Below are 21,646 nucleotides of genomic sequence, written 5' to 3'. Positions count from 1 at the left end.
GCCGTTTCCTTCTCACCTCCTCCCTTGCCAAAGCAGCCTTTACTCTGCTGTGTCTGATCGAAGGCCCGGCGCCTGTTCAGCTTTTGTTCTCCATTAGGAAAGAACAAGGATTGTCAGGACCTTTTTGGCTCTGCCAAGGCCTTTTATGTCCCAAATGTTTCCATGAAAAGACTCCCTCCTGACCACTCTGCCCCCTGACAGCCATTCAGTCCAACCAACAAGCTTGATATCATTATCTACAAAAGGAGGCCAGCGAGCACCAGGGTCCTCACAGCCAAGTTTGGGAAATCAAAGGCAATCTCCCAGCAACAGAGAGCTGGCACAGCTCAGACTGCACCACAGCTACTGTGGGCTGGCCTGGCAGCTTGTGTCCCCTCGCTTTCAAAGCACAAAAGAAATGTGCTGGGCATGGTGCCAGCACTGGCTCTGTCAGGGCTGGGGCTGTGCCTGCCTGGGAGCTGGCAGCCCCTCGCAGGGTGCCCTGGGGAGCTCCGCGGGAGCTGGAGGCCACTGCAAGCCACTGAAAGCAGTCCAAAGTTTGAACAGCCTTGCAAAGCTATCTCTTTTTAGTCTGTGGCATTTTTAGGAGATTAACCACTCAGTCTGAGGAAAAACAGTGATGTTTTTTGGTCAGAATGGGATTCGTTCCAAATCTCACCTGGGACTTTCCCTCTAATGACTCTGGTTTACGTTCTGAAAGAGGCAAGTGACTGCCTTGTCACTTTTAGTTTGGCATAACGTTCATCTTCTTTGCTCCCTATCCAAATGCATTCTTTCCAAACCATTTTATAGATGGAGGGCTACCTTACAGAGAGCTCTTCGGTAGCAAAAGCACTTACTGTTGTGAGGTATCTTGCAGGGGTGATCTGGAAAGGAGACTGTCAGAAACACTGAACACAGCAGGGGCTTGAGGAGGGTTGGCACGTTCCTGTGTTGTGATTGTGTTGGGAAATACAGGAGTAAAACTGTTTTCAGTACATTTTATCTCACAGACTGCATCTCTTGTTTTCTTGATAGCCCAGATAAAGAGGGATATAAAAAGTAACCAATGAAATGATGATGCAAAGGGAAGGAAGGTGAAGGAGGAGCTGACTTAGCTGAATCTTGGGTGGAGATAGAGTGATGGTGTGGTTAATGATACCTGGGCTCACCCTTCTCTACAGCAGGGTGCTTTGAAGTCCCTGGGCAGTGAAAGGCAGCTGGAGATGGAATGATTGCAGGGCAATGCACCACCAAAGCCTAGAGCAGCCTTTGGGGTCCCTGAGGGTCTGCTGCAGGTGATGGATGCAGAGGAGGGCAGTTGTGTGTGACATGGAATGGTTAATTCTAGCACTTTCCCCTCCCCTCCCAGTTTGATCCTGACAACACGGGCTACATCAGCACCGAGAAGTTCCGCTCCCTTCTCCAGAGACACGGCTCGGAGCTGGACCCCCACAAGCTGGAGGTTCTGCTGGCCCTGGCAGACAGCAACTCTGAGGGGAGGATCTGCTACCAGGACTTCGTCAACCTGGTGAGTGCTCTGGCTGGCTGGACATGTGAGTCCTTGTTTCTGCTTAGAACACTGGCTGTTGAGGGACAGTCTCTCTCCTTCTATCAACACCAGCGTTTGCTGTGTCACTTTCTCACACTCTGCATGGGTTTGCTGAAGCACTCAGTGGTGACTCTCAAGCCAAGAGTCAAGTTGCTGCCAGCTTTTCCAGGCAAATGAGTTTGTATGGGAAGAAACTGTGGAAGCTGTTGTAAAAGAAGTATGGAGCAGTGCCTGCTGCTAGTTTAGAAGGTTTTGTTCTCTATCAGCTCTTCTGAGGAGCCATTTATTTGCAAACAGAGGTCTGTCAGTCTGTCAGTCAGTCTCCTGTTTTATCTAGAGATTTCACTACTTTGAGACATAATACACAGATAAGGTTGTGTCGACTTGCTGGGAGGAGTCATATTGCACTGCTGTAGGCATCAACAGCAACAGGGATAAACTGTTCTAGGTCATATTCCTTTTATACCAGGTGAGATGTCTCAGACTGCATGAGCCACGACCTGGATGCCTCTCTGTCTCTAATGAGTCAATTAGTGAGTGGATCTCTCTGTTTCTTGTCAAGACAGTTGGGTGAGCCAACACAGATGTAGGTAGGCTGGTATTGTTAGATGCCCAGGATGGCCCAGAAATCTTCTTTGCAAGATGTCTTGAACAGTGGCTATTCCAGGCACTTTGCCCTGTTCTTCCTCACCTGAGTCCCAGCAGATTTACTGTAGCAGTAAGAGAAACCTGTGTGACAAAGTCAATGACCAGCAGAAGTCAGTGATGTCTCTAAGGTTTTGCTGGAAAGCTGGATATGTTCTTGATGCAGAGTATAATAATTGACATTTCTGAGTGTTTCTGCAGTCAATATGGGGGTTTCACCTCTCCATTTGTTATGGTCACTCATACATGTGTTCCTGGTTTAGAAAGAGTCTTCCCTATGTCCTGGTTTCACAGTACTCAGAAAAGTATGGCAACATGGCACAGCTCTAAAGGACCACCTCACCTCCTCAGGCCACGGGCAGTGTGAAGGTGAAATTGCTGTATTGCAATGACATAGATCTGCTGTATCTAATTGAGCTATCTCATTACCCCCTTGCATGTATTTAGGTATGCAGTAAGATAAATGTAGCAGCTATTAAATATATCACAGTGAGTGTGAGGTTTTCCTCAGCTCCAGCTTAATCAACAGTGTGGTCAGTGGTACTCAGTGATCAGCAGTGTATTTATAGTAAACAGTTGCTTGTTCTACAGTTTGATATATTCAAAGTACCATGCAAGCATTCACTAATTGAGCTGCACAACACTTGGGTAGCAGGAAGAGGTGTCATCCAATTTCTTTCACAGAAATAATGGCTTTGGGCCAGCCAATACATTGGCAACAGGCTCAGGAACAGAGCTGGGCTTTTTCCTCTCTCCTCACTCCGCTGAGATCCAGAGCAGCACGAGCTAATGAGGCAGGTGGGAGGTGAAAGGCTTGGCCATCCTCCTTTGGGGAGCAGGAGGTTGTGCCAGCTCATACCCACCTGATGTGACTTCTGCAAAATGGCAAATTTCCTTCACTGCTGTAAAGAAGCCATCGATTTTTCCATCCTCAGTCCCTCTGTCCTCCTCTGCATTTTTTGCATTTTCTAATCAATAGGCAATGCAAATTCCAGAACATTAAACTACTTACACATGGCATCTCTCCTCTCACTCCTCAAGCAGTTGCTATTGATTTCCAGCATCCACACTTTTTGAGGCTCCTTGTCTTTTTCTGTAGTTTCCAGCTTTCAAAACTGCCTTGTGAACTTAACTCGTGGAGAGACAGCACAGTTGACAGAGAATCGCTGTGAAATTAAGTGATTTCCTTCACTTACAACCTGTCAGCCCTGGAAACTGTGTGTGGTGGTGTTTAAGTACATGCTTGTGCTTGGTCATCATCAGCCATCTCTGCTGTTTGCTCAGGTCAATTTGTCTGGTTTAGTAGCTCAGCAAGAATTGGATCTGCTGCCAAAAGTGATAGTGCTGGCTGTGGGGAGGGGAAGGTTGGCCTTTTACTAGATCCACAGAGCTTTTACAGGATGGCTCTGTGCATGTGGTTTTCCTTCTCTTCATCAAGATTTATGAACAAGTACTCTGACATGATCAGAGAATCTCTTGACCTCCCAAATGTGCCCAAGGTACTGAAACTTTGAGCAAGAGGCAAAATTGCATTATTAAAGCTCTGGCCACCGGAGAGGCCTTGAGGTGGGAGGAGTGGGGCTGGGTATCAGAAAGGCATTACAGTGCAGTTGTCAAAGCAGAGGTGTGGAAGGAAGGAGGCTCTTTTGTGTGTGTGTCTCACAAGCAGCTCTTTTGGCTTCTTTCCAAGCAAGGGGATGGAATGAGCTGATGAGCTGCATGCTTAAGCTACTATGAAAAAAATTCACTCTACCCTAGTAAAAACCAATCCAAACCTGTGTTGTCTCTCAGATCCCAATGGAAGTAGGGATCCTACTTCTTCCCCCTGGGCACCAAGAGAACTCTGTCTTCAGTGGTCAGTTCCTAGGATATGATCTGCACTGTTTTTTCTCTCAGCTTTGCTAATTTTGATTAAAACTGAGCAGGGAAGGTCTTCCCTTTTTCAGCTTTGTAGACCTTTTGCTGAGTTCCCTGGAAGTGTGACAATGTAATGCTGCTTCTTCTGCAGGGTTCTTGGCTGTGTACTAGAGAGTCTAGTGCTGACAGAGGCTGTTAGTGCCCATAGAAGCAGCTGTAACTCCATGAAGTTATTTTTTCCAGAAGGCACTACAGGCCATAAACCTCACAGAGCAACAGTGTTGGCATTTTTCCTCCAGAGTACTGCATGTCCCTGACTGGGCAGTAAAAAAAGACCATACCAGTATGGTCCAACATCATTATGAGCACCAAGAAGTCTGCCTACTCTCTCAAGCACTGTGATCCCCAGCTAAAGGATTGCTCTTGAGCAAAGCTCTATTGTCCTGTGATGCCCAAAGTGTGGTGTGAACTTCTAGAGGCACCAAAAGTGTCATTCTAGGGTTTCTCACCTTAATAAGGAGAGCCACACAAAGCATATGCCTGTTTTCAACTCAGCAGAGCAGTGTACATTTTTGAAATTGAAAGTTTTACAGGATGAGAATAGACCTTAGAAATCACTCAGTAAATAATCTGAGTAATGATTAAATTCAGGGAAGCTGAAAACTCCTGGTGTGATCTGCAAATAGAAAAGGCTGAAAAAAATCAGATAGGCAACTCATTGGGAATTCTCTTCTGTATGTATGAGATTCATCTCATGGAGTTGTAAAATGGAATGCTGCAATTGTATCCATTCTGTTTCTACACTAGGGCTTGCAAGAGTGGTAGAAAGCAGTATCAGATGGGATTTCTTATCCTATGTCTGAGACAGTGCAGAATAGCAAGTGGAGACGTCTTGTGCATTTCTGTTGTCTGGTTGCTTTTCTGCATTGTGATGAGAGATGCTAAAAATGCATCGTGAAAATTCTGGCAGCATAGGCCACAGGAGGAGATAATGAACAAAGCTGTTTAACTAACTTTGCTCATTTTGGAGAGGAGACAAGCCAAGAGGTAATTATATGATGAACAGCAGTTGCTGCTGCGGTTGTGGGCTACTTCACATAATATCCTGTGAACTGTAACAGAGCTAAAGAGCAGACCAGTGATGCCCTGGAGAGACTCAATTCTTGGCTAAACCTTCCTTGCATTCTGTTCCCAGGAACATGGATTATTGCTTTGCACAGGCTGGATCATACCTTTACCACCTCCTCACCCTCTCAATGTGTTCCACTCCAGACATGTGTGCAGAGGCAAGGGGGTACGATGCTGCTTCTGAGACCTTGTTTTGCTTAACGAGGGGGCACTGTAGAGCCACTTCAGGCAGTGGTGGTAGCTTATGTTCTTTTGTTATGAAAACTGGGCAATCCTAGTCTTGCTCTGGACAAGGAAAAGTTTCTTACAGAACCTTATGTTTAATAAAGCAGCTTTTGCTAGAAAAGTAAATCACAGCTTAAACTGAGACTAAAGCAAAATCCATTCTACAACCCAATAGATTTCTCTGCCAGTGCAACTCTGCAGATCACTTCTGAACCAAATGTGGTGTAAAAGCTGACCTCATTACATTCAGTGGGATCCAGGCTGAATCTGCCAGCATGGGCAGGATTTCTTGAGGGGAAAGGGACTGTGTCTGTCCCCCATTCCCACACTGCCACTACGCTGGGAGATGTCCCAATGCACACTGTCCATGCTATGGATCTCACGTTCAGAGGGCAGGACTGTAAGTCAGGTGGACTTCACTCTTGTTCCTGCCTCTGCAAAAGACTTGCTGTGAAACTTTTGGAAGCCTATCTGTGTCTCCTGGGTCTGTTTCTCCAGCAGATGGAAGGAGGTTAAGAGTTGCATCTGTTTTGGTATTCACAGTTCTGGCAAAGCCAATGGCAGTTCTCCAGTGAAAGAAGAGCCAGGTGTTGAGGAACCAGCTCTCTGATGAGCATTTGCTTGAGGAACTGTGTTGGGTCTTGAAGAGCTGAGGGCAAATGTTGTTCCCTGAAGGCAATGGTATTTCAGCATGTTAGGGAGGAATTAGTAAGCTCTGAGACACAGTTCATGTGAATTGGGAAAAACAAAACATTGCTGCTTCCAACAGCAATGTTTAGCTGTAGCTTTGTAGTAACTTGAATCTGTTGTATCATCTCAGTAGTGAGCAAAAGATATTGGCTAATTAAATGCACATCTTTTGTTTTCCAGATCAAGAGATAACACTTGCCTTGCTTTCCTTGGCTTTGCTGGCTTCTGGGGATAGGCTCCTTCTGCCTCATTTTCAGTGAACATGCATTTTTTTACGTACTATGTAACAATAATCAGGTCATCTAATCCAAACTTTGCTGGTGTCAGCACACTTTACCCTCCAAAGAAAGATTCCCTTTAGTTTTTGTGACTTCCTCTCTGGCTTGCTCAGTGTGCTGCCAGACTGCAAATCCTGCTTCTTCAATAAAACTGCAGATACAGGCTAAGAAATCTGCAGCCTCTGCTCTTCCCCCTCTCAAGTGATTGTTACACAGATCTGTGGGCTGTCAGAGAAGGTGAGAGGAAGGTGTGTTTGCAGTAGACTCTTCATGGAAGAGACTGGGACATGATTAGCTGTTAGTGGAAGGCTGTCTTCTGCTATATGCTGTTGAGCTGGATGTTCAGAAGGGCAGTTGTGCCAAAATATTGCTGCAGTCGTAAAACCAAGTTAAAATATGGGAGGTGAAGGAGATGAAGTGACTGCCCAGAGTCTTAGGGCTTGTCTATGCTAATGGATGCTGTAGGAGTACAGAAGTTAAGATTTAGATATGAGTTTCTCTGTCCTGGGCAGGGTGATGTGTGTAGGTGTTTGAAGAGAGCAGGGTGTCTGAAGGGATAAAATACTTTGGGATTGTGTTACAGTTCAGAAACCAAAGCAGTGTGTCCAAAGTAGGTCCTGGGATGATATTAGTGGGATACAAGGTTGTTCAATGGACTTGCAATTTACAGCTTCATCAGTCTATAGAAACTTATTGTGTGGTTTATACCAAAGAAAAAATATAGCAAAATAATGATTTCCCACTTAGTTTTAACACTTCTGTAGACTTGTAAGAGTCTGTAATGCAGTATAGACAGATACTTAAAGATGTATTCAATTGAAGGATGGTTAAACTTAAGTGCTTAGCACAAGCTAATGCCTTTGTACAGCCCTGAGTTGAAGCCCTATGGGTATGGAATCAGTGTGCTTTCATTTAATGAAGCTGTGTTGGAAACCTTCCCTTCTAGACAACTTGTTTGAATTTAGGTAAGGATAAAACCTCTGAAGTGCCATTGATGGTGTCATTAAATGGGGCTCCCTTAAGGCTGTTTCAACCTACCAATTGTAATAGGAAGTCAGGGGATCAGTGGGGTTTTTTTTTTCTCTTTAAAGAAAGAGCCAGTGGAGTTTAATGAGTTTTTACTGACCTATGAAACTAGAAATTAGCAGCCATATTACACCACAGAGGAGTGGCTGTTTTCTCTCTTGACTCCTTTTGCTTTGTGAAAGCCCCAGCATGTAGGCTGGTAGCCCTTGAGATACATATTATCTCTGAAGGCTGCAGAGCTCTTCCATCTGTGAGAGGGTTTTTTTGTGTTGTTTCCTGAGAGTCATATGTGTTTTGCAATTGTTCTGCAGACTTTCTGCTGGCTACTTATCCCACTAAAAGAGGGCATTAAAGCTCCTTTTTGACTATGCTGAGATCTCAGAGACAGCAGCACACTCTCCCCTTGATAGGCACCAAATTAAAAGTTCACATGGTTGGGGTCTGTGAAAGGACTTTTCTCCAAACTCTCAATATGTTGTTTTACCTACACAGAGCAGAGGTGGGATGTACCTCCAGCTGGGTATAGGGTTTAGTAGGCAGTAGCCAGTCAAGTCAGAAGAACCAGTTCTGCAATGTGCTGCACCCCTCCTGCTGTTCTCTTGGCTCCCTATTGCCTCTTGCTCTGACTCCAGCCCACTTTTCCATTCCTTTCCAAGGCTTCCACAGTAGCTGCTTGTGTTTTTCTTAAGCCATTTGTTCTCTTAGCCACTTCAGTGAGAAAAGCAAGGCTTGGTTTTGTGCTTCACAGGGACACTGCATGTACCCATAGGTTTTTATCATGGCCATCCTTTCTGCTTTGAAAGGTAACTCATGCCTTTGCTGTTTCAGTGGTTGGAACAGTAACACCTCTACTTGGGATACCTCCAACGTGGCTTGAACCAAAATAAGGGAAATAGTGGAAGAGCAGATGTAGCTCCACAGAGAGATCACTTTTTAAAGGAAAAACACATTGAATTTTCTCTTTTCCCTTTGTGAGTGTGTATGTGGCAGCACCAGGAGGGTTCTGTTCTCTTTATGGAGGTGAGCCTTTAAGAAATTACATACTCTATTCTTGGGGGGGAGGGAAGGTGAGATGAGTCCTTTAAACTGTGATTTGCTTGTGGGGTTTTTTAATGGTACTTAGAAGTGCTTTGTAGCACAGTCATAAAGTGGCTATAAATTCCACTTCCAGTGTCTTTGTGTGTCCTTTACTGAACCATCTGACTGCCTGCACAGAACACTCAAGTGAACAAGGCTTTGCAGGAACTGTGTGTAATTCTTTAGTACCTGAGTCACTGGGAAGATGAGCAATAAAGCCTACATCTCCAGTTCTTAGGGGAATCCTCAGGCAAAAGCTTGCCCCAGTGAATATATCTTCTTGCTGAATCCTCATTCACTTTCTAGAGAATGTTTTAACTTTAAAAGGCTATTGCAGAATAACCCAGAACATCACTTCTAATGCTTTTGTCTGGTGTTTATTGTTTTGTTCTCACTGTTACTAATCTGGAAAGGTTTGTTGCAGGCAAAGCTGCAGGTTTTATGGCTCAATTTCTTCCTATTTATGCTTCCAGTTAGCTGCATTCTTGAACCAGGGCTGATCCTCTGCCAAACACCAAGAGGGCTCCCATCTAGAGTCCTCTGGGGTGTCCTTCAGCTTCCAATGGGACACTCCTTTAAGTGCTGCCTCTGTCTTTGATTCACTGTCTTGGCTGGAAGCATAGGATTCCTGAGCTCTCTTTCTGGATGATATTCAGAGGTATAATAATATTTAATTTAAAAATATTTGAAAATCTCTTACTTCAATATTTCATCTAATATTATGCTAGTAGGAGTAAAGAGGAGCTTTTCTTAAGAAATAGATGAGAGTGGTCATGTAATTGTGCCCTTATCCATCTCTTGTCTCTCGCTGTATTAAAGCCCTTATTGAGGTGCAAAGTTCTTACTCCAGGGAGCATTTCCAGGAGCTGGATACCCCTCCTGACAAATGTGACTCATACTGCCTTCACATTGCTTTCCTTACCACTTTGGAGAAAAGTCACAGAATCACAGACTCTGAAGGGTTGGAAGGGACCTTGAAAGATCATCCAGTCCAATCCCCCCAGCCAGAGCAGGACCACCTAGAGCAGGTCACACAGCAACTCGTCCAGGTGGGTTTTGAATGTCTCCAGATGGTGATTTTTGATAATCTGAGGGCCATGAGCATCTCCTCAAGGGGAAAAGAAGGCCAGCTGAGTATCTTGAAATTCAGTAACTGGGCTGCAAGAGCAGCTTTTGGAGTATGTTCAGCTCCTATGTTGATCTGAGGCCATTAGATACTGGCTACACGTAGCAGCAGCAGACATGAATTTCTTCCAAGTGAATTAGTCTGGCAAATAATCATTATGCCAATTAAAGTGGAACTTAGCATAGACATTTCCATCCTTAACCATGATTCCTCAGCTGTTTACAATCCTGTACAGTTGAAACTTAAGATGCACGATGGCAACTGGAATGGGTGCTTTAGTTGTGGATGTTTATAAAATACACACGAGTGGGAAATGTTATAAAGATATTTTTTTAAAGTTCTGCTTAAGAAAATTAGATCTGGATTTGTTTCAGTTGTGAAACCCTTCCCAGGTCCAGAGGAAAACTGGAATGAGTGTTGGGGGGTTTGAAGATTCAAATTTGCTCTCTTTTGACACGATGTTGTTTGAGCTATACCATTAGTCTTGCCCTGCAAGCTGTGTTCTTGCAATTAACCTTGAAATCTGAATGGGGTTTACCTTTTCTAGTGGAAGTGCCTCTAACTTTTCTTGAATCCCCAGAGCAAATTGGAATGTTGCTATTTGCCTTTTTTCCATTTGATACTGTTTGGGAAAGTGCTACCAAGTTGGCTAGAGGATTTGAACATCTGCGACAGATGAACTTGATGCTGAGCTATGCATTTTGGGAGAAGCTGTCTTCACCCACATTAGCATTTTGTAGAAGTGCAGAGTGAGGGAAGGAAATAAATGTGAATCTTGAAAGCAAAATTGATTGGAGAGGCTGTATTTGTAAGTAAAGTGGGTTATAAAACCGGAGCTGACAGAGGCTTTTAAAAAGTTTGGTCTAACTTCTGATTTAGTGTTCTGTGTCTTGGAGGATCAGAGCTGGAGAGCTGAATGCATTGCCTGTCACAGTGCTGCATGTGCTTAAAAATAGCTGTAGACTAGCCTCAAAGATGCCAATACATAATGTGCAGAACTCCATGTTTTTCAAAACCTCCTGAGTGAGACTGAATAAAAACCATCAAAAGGGTACTGTGCCCCACACAAGCCATGAAACTGGAGATGGGAAAATGCTACATGACTTGGCTATTGATTATCTGAGGCAGCAACAGTAGCACAAATAGCCAAGAAACACAGAGAAATCGGTCTGCCTGTGGGAATGGAGGGTTCCCATTGCAAGTTGCAGATTATCTGGGTGTAGTTCTAGATTGGCATGTGTGCTGAACAAAAGCAGGGCTTTGCACTTTACCAAACTTTGGCACTGTCTCACACTAGACAGTAAGGACTCTTGTCCTAAATTTTGACATTTTCAATGTTGAAGACTGGTCCAGATCTAAGTAGGAAAATTCTTCCCTTTCTGGAAGATGTATCAAACCCATTCTTTGAGCAGAGCTGTAGCACTGAGCCTTGTTTTGTTTTGGTATGGCAATACTGAAGGGCAAAGGTTCACTGCATGGTTACCAGCCATGTTAGCTTGGCTGTTTTGCAAGGGAAATTTTGTTCTTTCAGCATAATAACTTCTTGCAGGCATGAAGGACTTAGGGAATGTGTTGTTCCCCAGCACTACCATCATCATGTAGTGTTTGCTGCACCTATCTGCCTGCAGCTTTAATAGCACGCTCATTAATGAAGTCCCAGATCAATTACAGGAAGAGAAGTGGGATGGGCTGCCCTGAGCTTCTGGAGCTGTAGTAATGTGCAAGGCAACAATGGCCCCAATGTTCTTTCAGCTGATGATTAAATACTTGGCTCATAAATACCAATATTGTGTAATTGCAAAATAAAGTCAGCAAATTGTGACCATATGCAAGACTGTCTGTCTGGGAAGATTTGGGTCTTCCAAAGTCAGTCTGAGGAACAAAATAAGCCTCTCATCAAGAGCTGGGCAGAGCAGCAGTAGTGACTTAATGCTCTGTCTCTCCTCATGCCCATCACCTCCCATCTAGATATTAATAGTGTGATCCAAAGGCTGGAGGGGTTATGTGAGTAGGCTCAGGACTGTTGTGTTGGCTTGAGCCCTGGCAGTCAACTGTGCTGGTGCTTTGGAGATAATTTCCTCATGGTGTGATGGGCAATGATTGCAGGTGAAGACCAGTAGGATGTCTTCTTATTGAGAGGCCCAATTTTAATGACTGCTTAGTACATCCACTCATCCACATCTCAGTGGACTCTGAGGGCTTTCAGCATGTGTGACAGGCTCTTGACAGCATCCCTGCCTCACTTAGGTGTAAAACCACACCAGAGCTACAACATTTAGAGGGAATCTGGACCTTCTTTCCATACCCTTTGCTCTAAAGGAGGCCTGACATATTTTTATGTCCTTTCCTGAGGCAGTTTAGTTAATTCTAAGATCTATGAAGAGTTAGTGTTGTGATTATAGGTACCAAAGGCTTTTAATTTTCTGGGTAAATTGAAATCTGGCTCCCACTGCCACAGCATTGATTGGTGGTGGTGGATCCAGGGAGTATCTTGCTCCTTGACAGTTTCTTCCATGGAGTCTGTGAGTGTGTTGCAATCGGGGAACACTTGGTGCTGGATATCTCCCAATGTTCTACAAGAGAGCAGCAGTCCACAGCTCCATTTCATTTGCAGGCAGTTTTCTGGTAACCTCATCTCACAAATGCTAAGGAAAGCCTTACACCTGCTAGATGTTTCTCTATGATAATATTGCCTTTCAGCATGAACACGCTTTTGTAACGCAAAAGAAGATCACCAGCAATTTTTTCCCCCTAGTTTTAGAGCAAAGCTTTTGGATGATGGACTTGAGAAATCTGGAAGAAAGATTTTTGTGGACTTGTTTTTTTCTTCTTTGCCTTTTCTGCTTCTTTTGCCAGGAGTGTTCTTTCACAGTGTTTTATGAATGAGCAAAGGAAAGAGAGGGCAAAGAAGAAATATCAAGAAAGGAGAGAGTTTTTAGGGTAAGCCATTTTCTCACTAAAACAACTCAGAACAATAACAACAGGGTTTTCCCAGTTTTTAAAAAACTTAGCTCATTTGCCTGTCAATGTTGTTGATGTGGGTGAATTTCTGCATTGGAGGGACAGGCTGCAAATGAGGAGGGATGGGCAGCTGCTGGGAGAATGGGTTGCAATGCTGTCACCTCAGATGGCCCCTTCACCTTCCTCCAGTGATTAACAGGAGATGGCTCCCTGCAGTGATTACTGTGTTTTAAGCAGCTTGGTCCAGCTTGGAACAATTATCCAGCTGCCTGGGCACCATGAGCACAAGCTCTGGGCTTTGCTGTCTTTGGGATCTCAGCAGAAACCAGTGTGATCCAAAACAACTGGAAGCCAATGCTGTTGAATGTCATCTTTTATTTGGTTCTGGGAGACTGAAGATGCTGATGGTTTCTGAGATCAGTTAGCAGTTCTTTCAGAAGAAAGTCTCAGACTGTCACATTTGTTTTGCTATCTTTTACTGTAAAAGGTCCCCCTACAGTGCTTTTTATGTGTAGTTAGCCTTTTAAGTCTTCCTGCCAAATATTCAGCCATTACAGACTGTGCCTCTAATGCAGCAGGTTTGTTTGACATCAGGGCTAATGAGCAATTATCCAAATCTTGGAGCAAGCTCTTTGAGACCAGGGTTTGTTTCCCCCCTCCCCCCCCCCACTCCTGCCCCCAAACAGGCTGGTGATAAAATTCCATCTGCCTAATTTGCAAATGCAATTGCTTTAATTATGCATCCAAATTGTGAAAGTGTGTGCTCAAAAAGATAGACAGATAATTCTATGCATGTAAGATGATAATGCACATACAAATTAGCTGTGTCCTCTGAAGCCTGCACTGTCTCAAAACCTGAGGATAAGGGTTTAAAAGAAGAAATCCTTTCCTCTTGCAAGTTTACAGCAGCTGAGGCAGCCTGTACACCAGTTCAGTTTGTTGTGTTGTTGTTGTTGTTCATGCACTTTTGTTTTACACAACAGGATCATTTTCTTTGCCAGGAGAGCTCTGCCCAGGTGCATCAGCAGCCTCTGCTCTGCCTTGCATTATTCTGCCCTGACCTCTTTTATTGGCATAGTAGTAGTGAACCCTGGTACTGGTTCTCCTTGCCTCCCATGTAGGTCACCCTGTGATCATCCTGAGACTTAATTCCTGGAGCTCCAGCCTGATGGTGGTTCTCCTGCCTGCCTGGATCTGATGCTGCCAGACTGGCACTAATCTTCCCAGGTGGATGTGCTTTATCCTCATTGTTTCTTCCTTTTTACCCAGATGAGCAACAAAAGGTCAAATAGCTTCCGCCAAGCCATCCTTCAGGGGAACAGGAGGCTGTGCAGCAAGGCACTGCTGGAGGAAACGGGGCTGAGCCTGTCCCAGAGGCTGATCCGGCACGTCGCCTACGAAACCCTGCCGCGAGAGATAGACCGCAAGTGGTACTATGACAGCTACACCTGCTGCCCTCCACCCTGGTTCATGATTACCATCACTATTGTAGAGGCAAGTACCTTAATACCTTCTCCCTGGCAACCCACCCCACACTGCCGAAGGCACTGCTGGGCCAGCAGCAAGGGCTAGAGTGGGAGTCTTTTAGATCCAGACACGAACAAGCATGAAGGTGATGGCCATTGTGGCTTACCTGTATGTGTGTGTGTGCAAGTGGAGGCTGTGAGCCTGTCTCCAAGCGTGGTTACTAGTCATTGAAACAAGCTGTATATGAAACTACTGAATTGGGAAACTGTAGCAAAACTTTGAGGAGTGAAGATCTGGACAGTTGTAGGGAAATTGGTAATTCAGGGAATGGAATCAGAGGGAAAAAAATCCTGTATGGTTACCTTCTCTTCATTCTGTCAATGAAGAGGAAAAGGAGGGAAGAGAAACTGAGTTAAATATTCTGACCTGCTCATCTGCTGCTCAAATGGGATCTTGGCACTGTTGCTGAGTAATGCTCTCCAACACGCACAAAGGAGGATATAATAGGGCACTAATCAGTAGAGCTCCTCTGAGTCAGTGGCTGGTGTGTTACAGAAAGCTGCACACATAGTTGTATCCGTGTGTTGCAGGTTCCTCACAACAGGGAGTGTTCATGCTGTGTAAAGCTGTTAAATACGAGAAAAATGTTGTACATTGGACCTTTTTCTCCATGATTTTGAGCTACACGGTGCTTTTCAGACAGAGAAGACATTTGCTAACCAAGGAATCTCCCTGCTTTTCCAGGTTGCCTTTTTTCTTTACAATGGAGTGGTATTAGACAGATTTGTGCTGCAAGTCAGCCACCCCTTATACCTGAAGAATGCGTTACTTTACCATCCTCAGCTCCGTGCTCAGGCTTGGAGGTACCTAACCTACATATTCATGCATGCAGGGTGAGTACTTACAAACTGTGGTGGTTCTCCACAGTTGAGGTTCCCCAGAGAGAAGGAGAAAGAGGAAATGATAGAAGCTGCTCAGAAATACATTTTAAAAAATCCATTCTGAATTGTGTGGAAAAGTCTGAAGCTGCTGTGGAGGTGTTGGGCAGTGAGGAGCAAACCCTCACAGATCTCTGAAGGGCAGAGATGACATAAGGATCTTAACAGATGCTGCCCTTCTCCCCAGCAGTGTTGGGACTACACCTTCCTCTTGTGCATTTTCAAGTGTGTGCTTCCTAAAACTCCCCAGATGGAAGACCAATGTCCCTCTAGAAGAGGTCTGCAAGTGGTAGAATGAAGGCCAGTGTCCCTCTAGAAGAGCTCTGCAAGTGGTAGAACAAGTCTGCAAAGATGCTGGATTGGTATTTAAAAACTACATGGTAGATTCTTGCTAGACTTTCTAGTTGAGGCTGGAAGAGTGAATTAAATTCCCTATGCCTATGGTATGTCATCACTTGTTAGCGTTGTCCCTTCTGTAGGGATTGAGCTAATGCCTAGAAGCCCGAGTCAAGACTTTACTCCCATTTTGTCCACACTGTACAAACACCAGTGTTCCTGGATTGCTGACAGCCTCGACTGGTCAGATGCACTGACATTGGTCCATCCAATGCAAAATGCAAGAGGAAACTGCACAGTAAAATAGATCCTCCTTCATCTCATGGGAGGAATGTAGCAGACTTGGGAAGAGAATACAAGGCATGGGGATTCTAACTCTGTGCTTTTCAACTGTGCTTGTCCTCCCAAGATTCAAAGAGACTTAATTGTGTGATGTTTGCGATGCCATGGTGATGAGTGAGTGTCACAGGAAAGTTCATGCCTGTACAAAACACTTTGCCCCCTCTGAGTAGTTTCTCAGATCATTATCTTCACACATTCTTGGCAGATAATTGCAATTTTTTTTACATTCTGTCAGTGAAAAATCCCAGCAATGAGCTTTTTAGCAGTAGTTTATAGTTTGAAACTGGATAAAGACCCTTTGTTCTTAAATAGAAAGCTTATACTTCCATCAGCCAATAGTCTCCTATGAAAGGCTACAAAGATCAGGCTGATCTTTTCCTTTTACCATATCTCTGATGGAAACCATGATGATGTCTCTTCTCTGCCATGGAATAACTGCCTTGGTGTGTAATTGCCCTTGGGCACATGTCTCTGGGTTAAAATTGTAGGACAGAACAGACTCCACCCAAGGAGGAGAGCAGGAATAAACTAGAGATGATACTTCTGGACATAGCAACTGTATGTAGGTTTCAGTCTTCAGGTGGAGACTGTTGGGCTTAGACATAAAGCTGGTTATTTAAAATGAGAATTGGAAGTTTCCCTTGCTGAGGAGGTGAGGAAAACTGGGCTGCTGTAAAGAAGAAACATTTGATTTTAACTAACGTTAGCTAATTTGTATCAGGGTTTTCTTCTGGTGATGGTGTTCTACTGTATCACTCATGTAACAGCAGATTGCTTTAGGAGAGATGTCAGGAGATGCACCTGCAAAAGGACAATTTCTGCAGTGTTTAGATATCTTCCTGCATCACCTGTGGCACGTTTTTCTGACATATGCAAGGTCACATTTTCTTGTAGCAGGGAGTACTCTGGCATTCTTCATGCTTACTGGCTGAAAAATGTCTCAGGTCTATTTCCCATCTGCAGCTGTCTCAGAGGTGAACAGTGAGGAAGGTGGTTTGCAGGACACTCATTGTTTCTGAGATGGATTCCAAGTCTTTTAGCTACATGGTCTTCAAAACAATGGAGAGACACTGGAACAATAAACCCCATGATTTATCTACAGTATCTAGAGTTAGGCTAAATGTTCATTTATTGCAAACTTTAATGTGTTAAGCTCCTTTCATATCAGGAGAACAGATAAATCTTGGAAATGTAATAACATTTATTAGTGGAAGCCCATCATTCTCCTCTTGTTTTCAAATGAGAGGCTAACACAATGGCATAGAGTCTACTGTTATCCTGCTTCCAGCTGAGACTTTAAAATGGTAATGTGGATTGCTCCTTGATTTAGGGCACTTGATCTGTTACTTTGAAGAGCAAGTAGCAGCCAGAAGGTGTCCAAGAAGACAGCAGTTGCTAAGGCTTGGGTAGCTGTGCCTCTAGAAAGATTCCAAAAGTGCACAGCCTGTGTGTTGGTCCTGATGGAGGGAGCTTTGTCAAGGGCTGAAAAGGAAAGCAAAGTTGTAAATTCTGCCCTTCTGCTTTCAGGGAAAGACGACGTTGATTATCTGGGGCCCACACATTTGTAACACTGCCATAACTAATGACTTGTATTGATACTGGATCCCATTTGTTTGGTCCCAGGGAAGGAGAAAGTCTTTAATAAATCAATGAAATTGTCATTTCAAGAATGATGCATTCAGCACTGGCAAAGGCTAATTATATTTTATGGGTGCTTATTGACTGTGGAGCCTTCAAAGCTCTTAGCATGATGGGGAGGAGAAGTGAATGGGGTTGCTCCTGGAAAGTCTTTTAAGAACAGCTGTGAATCAGAGCAGTCACTTTTCAGAGTCCAGGATAAAGTTTGCCGAGCCCTTACAAAAGCTTCCTTTGAAAAACAACACCCAGTGCTTTGTGTGAAAATGTCAGGCACTGCCCCATGACGTTGGCTATGTGTCAGCCAAGGCTTCTTCCTCCTGTCAAAGGGCCCTTGGATGCTGTGGCTTTTCTGTGATCTCAGAATGACCTTTACTGGTAATTCCTAATTTAGTTCCTAAGTTCTGCAAACGTTCAGGATCAGAATGAGTGCCAGAATATGCCCATGCCCAGTGGCTTCAAAAGTCTTGAGTAAGCTAATAAAACCAACTCAGTTCCGTGTAGCAGCTTCCTATGAGACAGATGGCAGTGCTGAGTGTCTCGTGCAAGAGAAGCAATTATCCTTGGAGAAAAAGTCAATGGAAGCAAACCTATGCAGATATCTGAAAAGGACTGTTTCCTGTGATATCATTTCTAGCATTTTTTTCCAGTCCAACTTTAAATTCCCACTTATGAGACTCTGTCACTACTGCATCTCACCATCAGCATTTTTCTCTGATGTAGATGGGGAATTACTATGGTAACATGAAGAAAGACCCAAACTGTGAAAAAATATGTAAGTTAAACTGAAGATTGCCAGTGGCTGGCTGTGAGCAATAATTTTCCTGTGCAAAATAGGATGTAGGTTTTCAGTGCATTAGCCCCCAGAGATGCTAGCCTTCTCATTAAGGGTGCCACTGTCATTTGGGTCTACCCTCCACGAGACTCTGTCCAGCAGTTCCCTTCTCTTGAACTGGGGAGCCCACAACTGGACACAGAACTCAAGATGTGGCCTCACCAGGGCAGAGCAGAGGGGAAGAAGAACTTCCATCAGCCTACTGGTTATGCTCTTCACAGCCCTGTGAGCCCAGAGTGAATCTCAAACACCAGCACAGTGTTGAGAAGGATCTTGTTCAGGGGCCTAGTGCTGTTGTTACCTCACTGGAAGATCCTGCAGATGGCAAAGGCACTAGTAAATATTTGTATAGAGCTTTGAAAAGTAGCAGGACAGTTTAGTTAAGTATGATTGATCAGAGCAACAACCAACTTGCTTTGAAGCCATTGATTCAGCACAGGAGAACACTGCTGCCCTGAACAGCAAATACACACACCTTAGCTGTTGCACACTCTACCTCTGGCTGCAAGTGGTCCTGTACAATGTGCACAGTGGGGTTTTCTACAAGACTACAGCCCAGCTTTTCCCACTGTGTTCAGCAGGAGTTTTGCCATTGACTATAGTGCTAACAAGAGTAGGTGAACAGAGATCTTCAGCAAAACCACCTTGTGTCTCACTAGGCACCTAACCAGAGATAAAAACACCCTTTGCTTCCCATTCTCAGCACGACCACACTGAAGCAGGCCAGCAGGAGAGGGTGAGGGTCAGATGGCACAAACAGTAAAGCAATATTATGTGTCACAAGGAAATGGCAACTGTCCTGGTGCTATGAGGCTTATCTTGCTGTTACTGTGTGCTCCCCATCATGGCAGCACAGTGTGTGCAGGGAAAGGCTGTGTCATTAGGAGGGGAAAGGAGAGGAACCGGTCAAGTTTCTGGCTTCTGTTCCAGGCTCTGCTGCCATCTTGCTGCTTTTTTGGACAAGTCATTTAACTTCTTCAAATAATAATAACAGTAATTATAATAAAGTCTCGCAGAAAGCCAAACATGCTCTGAGGTCTTTGGCTGAAAGGACCTGGGTGAATATGAAAAAGATAAAGGCAAGGAGAGAAGAAACAGCTCTCAGACTGATTTTTTTCAGGAACCATTGTTTTTCCAGCTTTACAATATACTTTCATGAAGCAGGTGCTGTTTGATTCCCTTTCCAAAATAGCTCTGTCTCAAGGCTAGAGAAGGGAGACAAAGAGTTAGAAAAGAGGTCAACTGTTGTTTTTCCTTTCTGCAGGATAGAACACCTTGGACTCAATGTTGTCCTTCAGCTCCTGGTTGGGGTTCCCCTGGAAATGGTGCATGGAGCTGCAAGGATCAGTTTTGTGTATGTTGCTGGAGTTGTGGCAGGTAGGTGACACCTCTGGATGCCCCAGATGGAGAAGCATCTGAAAATCATCTGTGCTCACTTCTTTGTAGGAGAAACGTTTTGTGATGCTGTGGTATAGGAGAAGAACAGACACTGACCTGTGTGGTGAAATTCTTTTGGAGGCTTGAAGTGGGAAATATGCTGCAGTTTAAAATACGTTTCTAACTAGCCATAAGCTCTGTGTTTAGGAGACCTGCTAAAAAAGCATCATCAACCTGTCACTTTAAAGTAGCCTCCTTTAGATGGCCTTCCTGAACGTGGAGGTCATGTTCTTCCTTTCCTGTTGTCACACTACAGCCTGAGTAGGGAAGAAGTGTTTGGTTGTAGGTTGTGCACAGTGCACAGGAACCTGGAAATTCATTTAATCATGAAGCCATGGGCTTTGATTGATTTTTAGTTTGTGCTATATTGCTTTTATTTATGTTTGACATTTCCAGCAGTTTGGAGGTGATGGAAGTTAGCTGACAGTAGATCAACATCTCATTAAAACAGGAGGAGAGTGTGAGAACAACCAAGGGCTTCACAGTAGAGCTCAGGCAACAATTAACTGCCTTAGTTCAAGATTTATGGTGAGGTTTGTTTTCCAGCTACATCATTTTATTTTTTTCCATAATGAGCAGATAAAGCCTTGTAAAATGGGCTGCATTGGGTACTAATAAATCCTGCATTCCAGGAGAGAGACTGTGGAAAGAATAATTGGACCAGGACACAGGTCTGGGCACAGTACAAACACATGCCATTGGATGCAGGATGGAACTACAAATGTGACTGGACAGTCCCACAGAGAAAAGCATCCCATGTCACCCTTACCTGTTTGAGTTGTTAGCCAGTCATTAAACATGCTTTATTCTTTGATGTGTGCCAGGAGAGAGAGAGAGATATACTTATGCTGAGGATCTGGCAACATAAAGATAACACAGCTCCTAAACAATCAGGAATGAACAGTAAAATGTAGATACAGGCCACAGTGGCCACTCCCCTGCTTCTGTGTTTGTTTCTCATTTGCCTGGCTTTACTAAGACATGTTGAGGCTGAGATCGAGACACTCAGCACAATGTCTGAGGAGTTCTGCAAGTTCTCCTGACTCCTTTCTTAACTTCTCATTAACATTTTCCTTAATGGCAGTGTTTAAGAGCTAAGAAGTCTCAGGGCTGTACAGTGAAGGAGGAAGCTCTCAGCAGTCAGCTGATGGAACCTCAGCACTTTCTTGACCCAGAATCAGCTAAGCAATTAGCAAAGAAGCTTGTTACATTCTGTACTACTGAAGACTCTCTCTAGATTTGCCATTGTGTCTTTTTCCCAACCCTGCCATTCTATCACAAAGGTCTTTGACATCCCTGCCTTGTGACACCAAGCCTGCCTTTGTCTCTCTGTCTCTTTAATTATTCTTAAAGCTTGCAATGAGCTTTGAGCAGCTCCAAGCCTCAGGTTGGGATGAGGACAAGCAGTGTCTGTGTTGGTATCTATTGTCATTAGTGATGGCTCTATGTGATTGTTTTGCTGTCTTGTGTTTACTGCCTCCATCCAGGTTATTTTGAGCTAGTTTTATAAGTAGCAGGCTGTGCTTTGATCAGAGGCCTGTGCTAAGTTACAAGTCTCCAGTTCCTTCTCACTGTGCAAATATTTGTCTTGCCTGCATGGGAGCTACTTCTATTTTATCTTCAGGTGAGAAGCAAGACATAGACATCTGGCTCCTGCTTCTGTGTTCTTTTAATGAGGGTGTAAGTGCCTTTTTGCAGCATAGATTGAAAGATACTTTGCTGCCTTGCTTGGCTGCTTTTAAAGTAGGTCCAGAAGAATTGATCAGTCAGTGTCTTGTCCGTTCTACAGGAGTAAATTAGCTCCACAAGTCAATTAATTCTCCCCCCCAGCTCCCTTCTCTGTCTATATATTACTGACCTGCAGCAATTAGCACAAAATGGGCAGTAGCAGGGATGTTGGGTAGGGGAGAGTGTGTTCATTTGGCTGCCAATTGTCCTTGTTCTTTCTCCCAGGGTCCCTGGCAGTGTCAGTAGCTGACATGACTGCGCCTGTGGTGGGTTCCTCAGGAGGTGTGTATGCTCTTGTCTCAGCTCACCTGGCCAATATAGTCATGGTGAGTACCAGAATGACTGTTGAACCATTTTGGAAGTGGGTTGGGTCTGGTGGCCCAG

At 44.3% G+C, this 21,646-nt stretch overlaps 1 protein-coding gene across 1 annotated transcript in view; it reads left to right on the top strand.

The window, feature by feature from the left end:
- RHBDL3 (rhomboid like 3) overlaps window positions 1-21,646 on the top strand; it is a 56,213-nt gene that overhangs the window by 33,378 nt on the left and 1,189 nt on the right. The window contains 5 exon segments of the mRNA XM_062010940.1: window positions 1,352-1,510; window positions 13,814-14,038; window positions 14,756-14,904; window positions 19,362-19,474; window positions 21,488-21,588. Coding sequence (XP_061866924.1) covers window positions 1,352-1,510; window positions 13,814-14,038; window positions 14,756-14,904; window positions 19,362-19,474; window positions 21,488-21,588 — 747 coding nt within the window.

Source organism: Colius striatus, chromosome 18, assembly GCF_028858725.1.
Source record: "Colius striatus isolate bColStr4 chromosome 18, bColStr4.1.hap1, whole genome shotgun sequence".
In the NCBI taxonomy this organism is placed as follows: Eukaryota; Metazoa; Chordata; class Aves; order Coliiformes; family Coliidae; genus Colius; species Colius striatus.
This window is presented reverse-complemented; position numbering and strand designations above follow the sequence as displayed.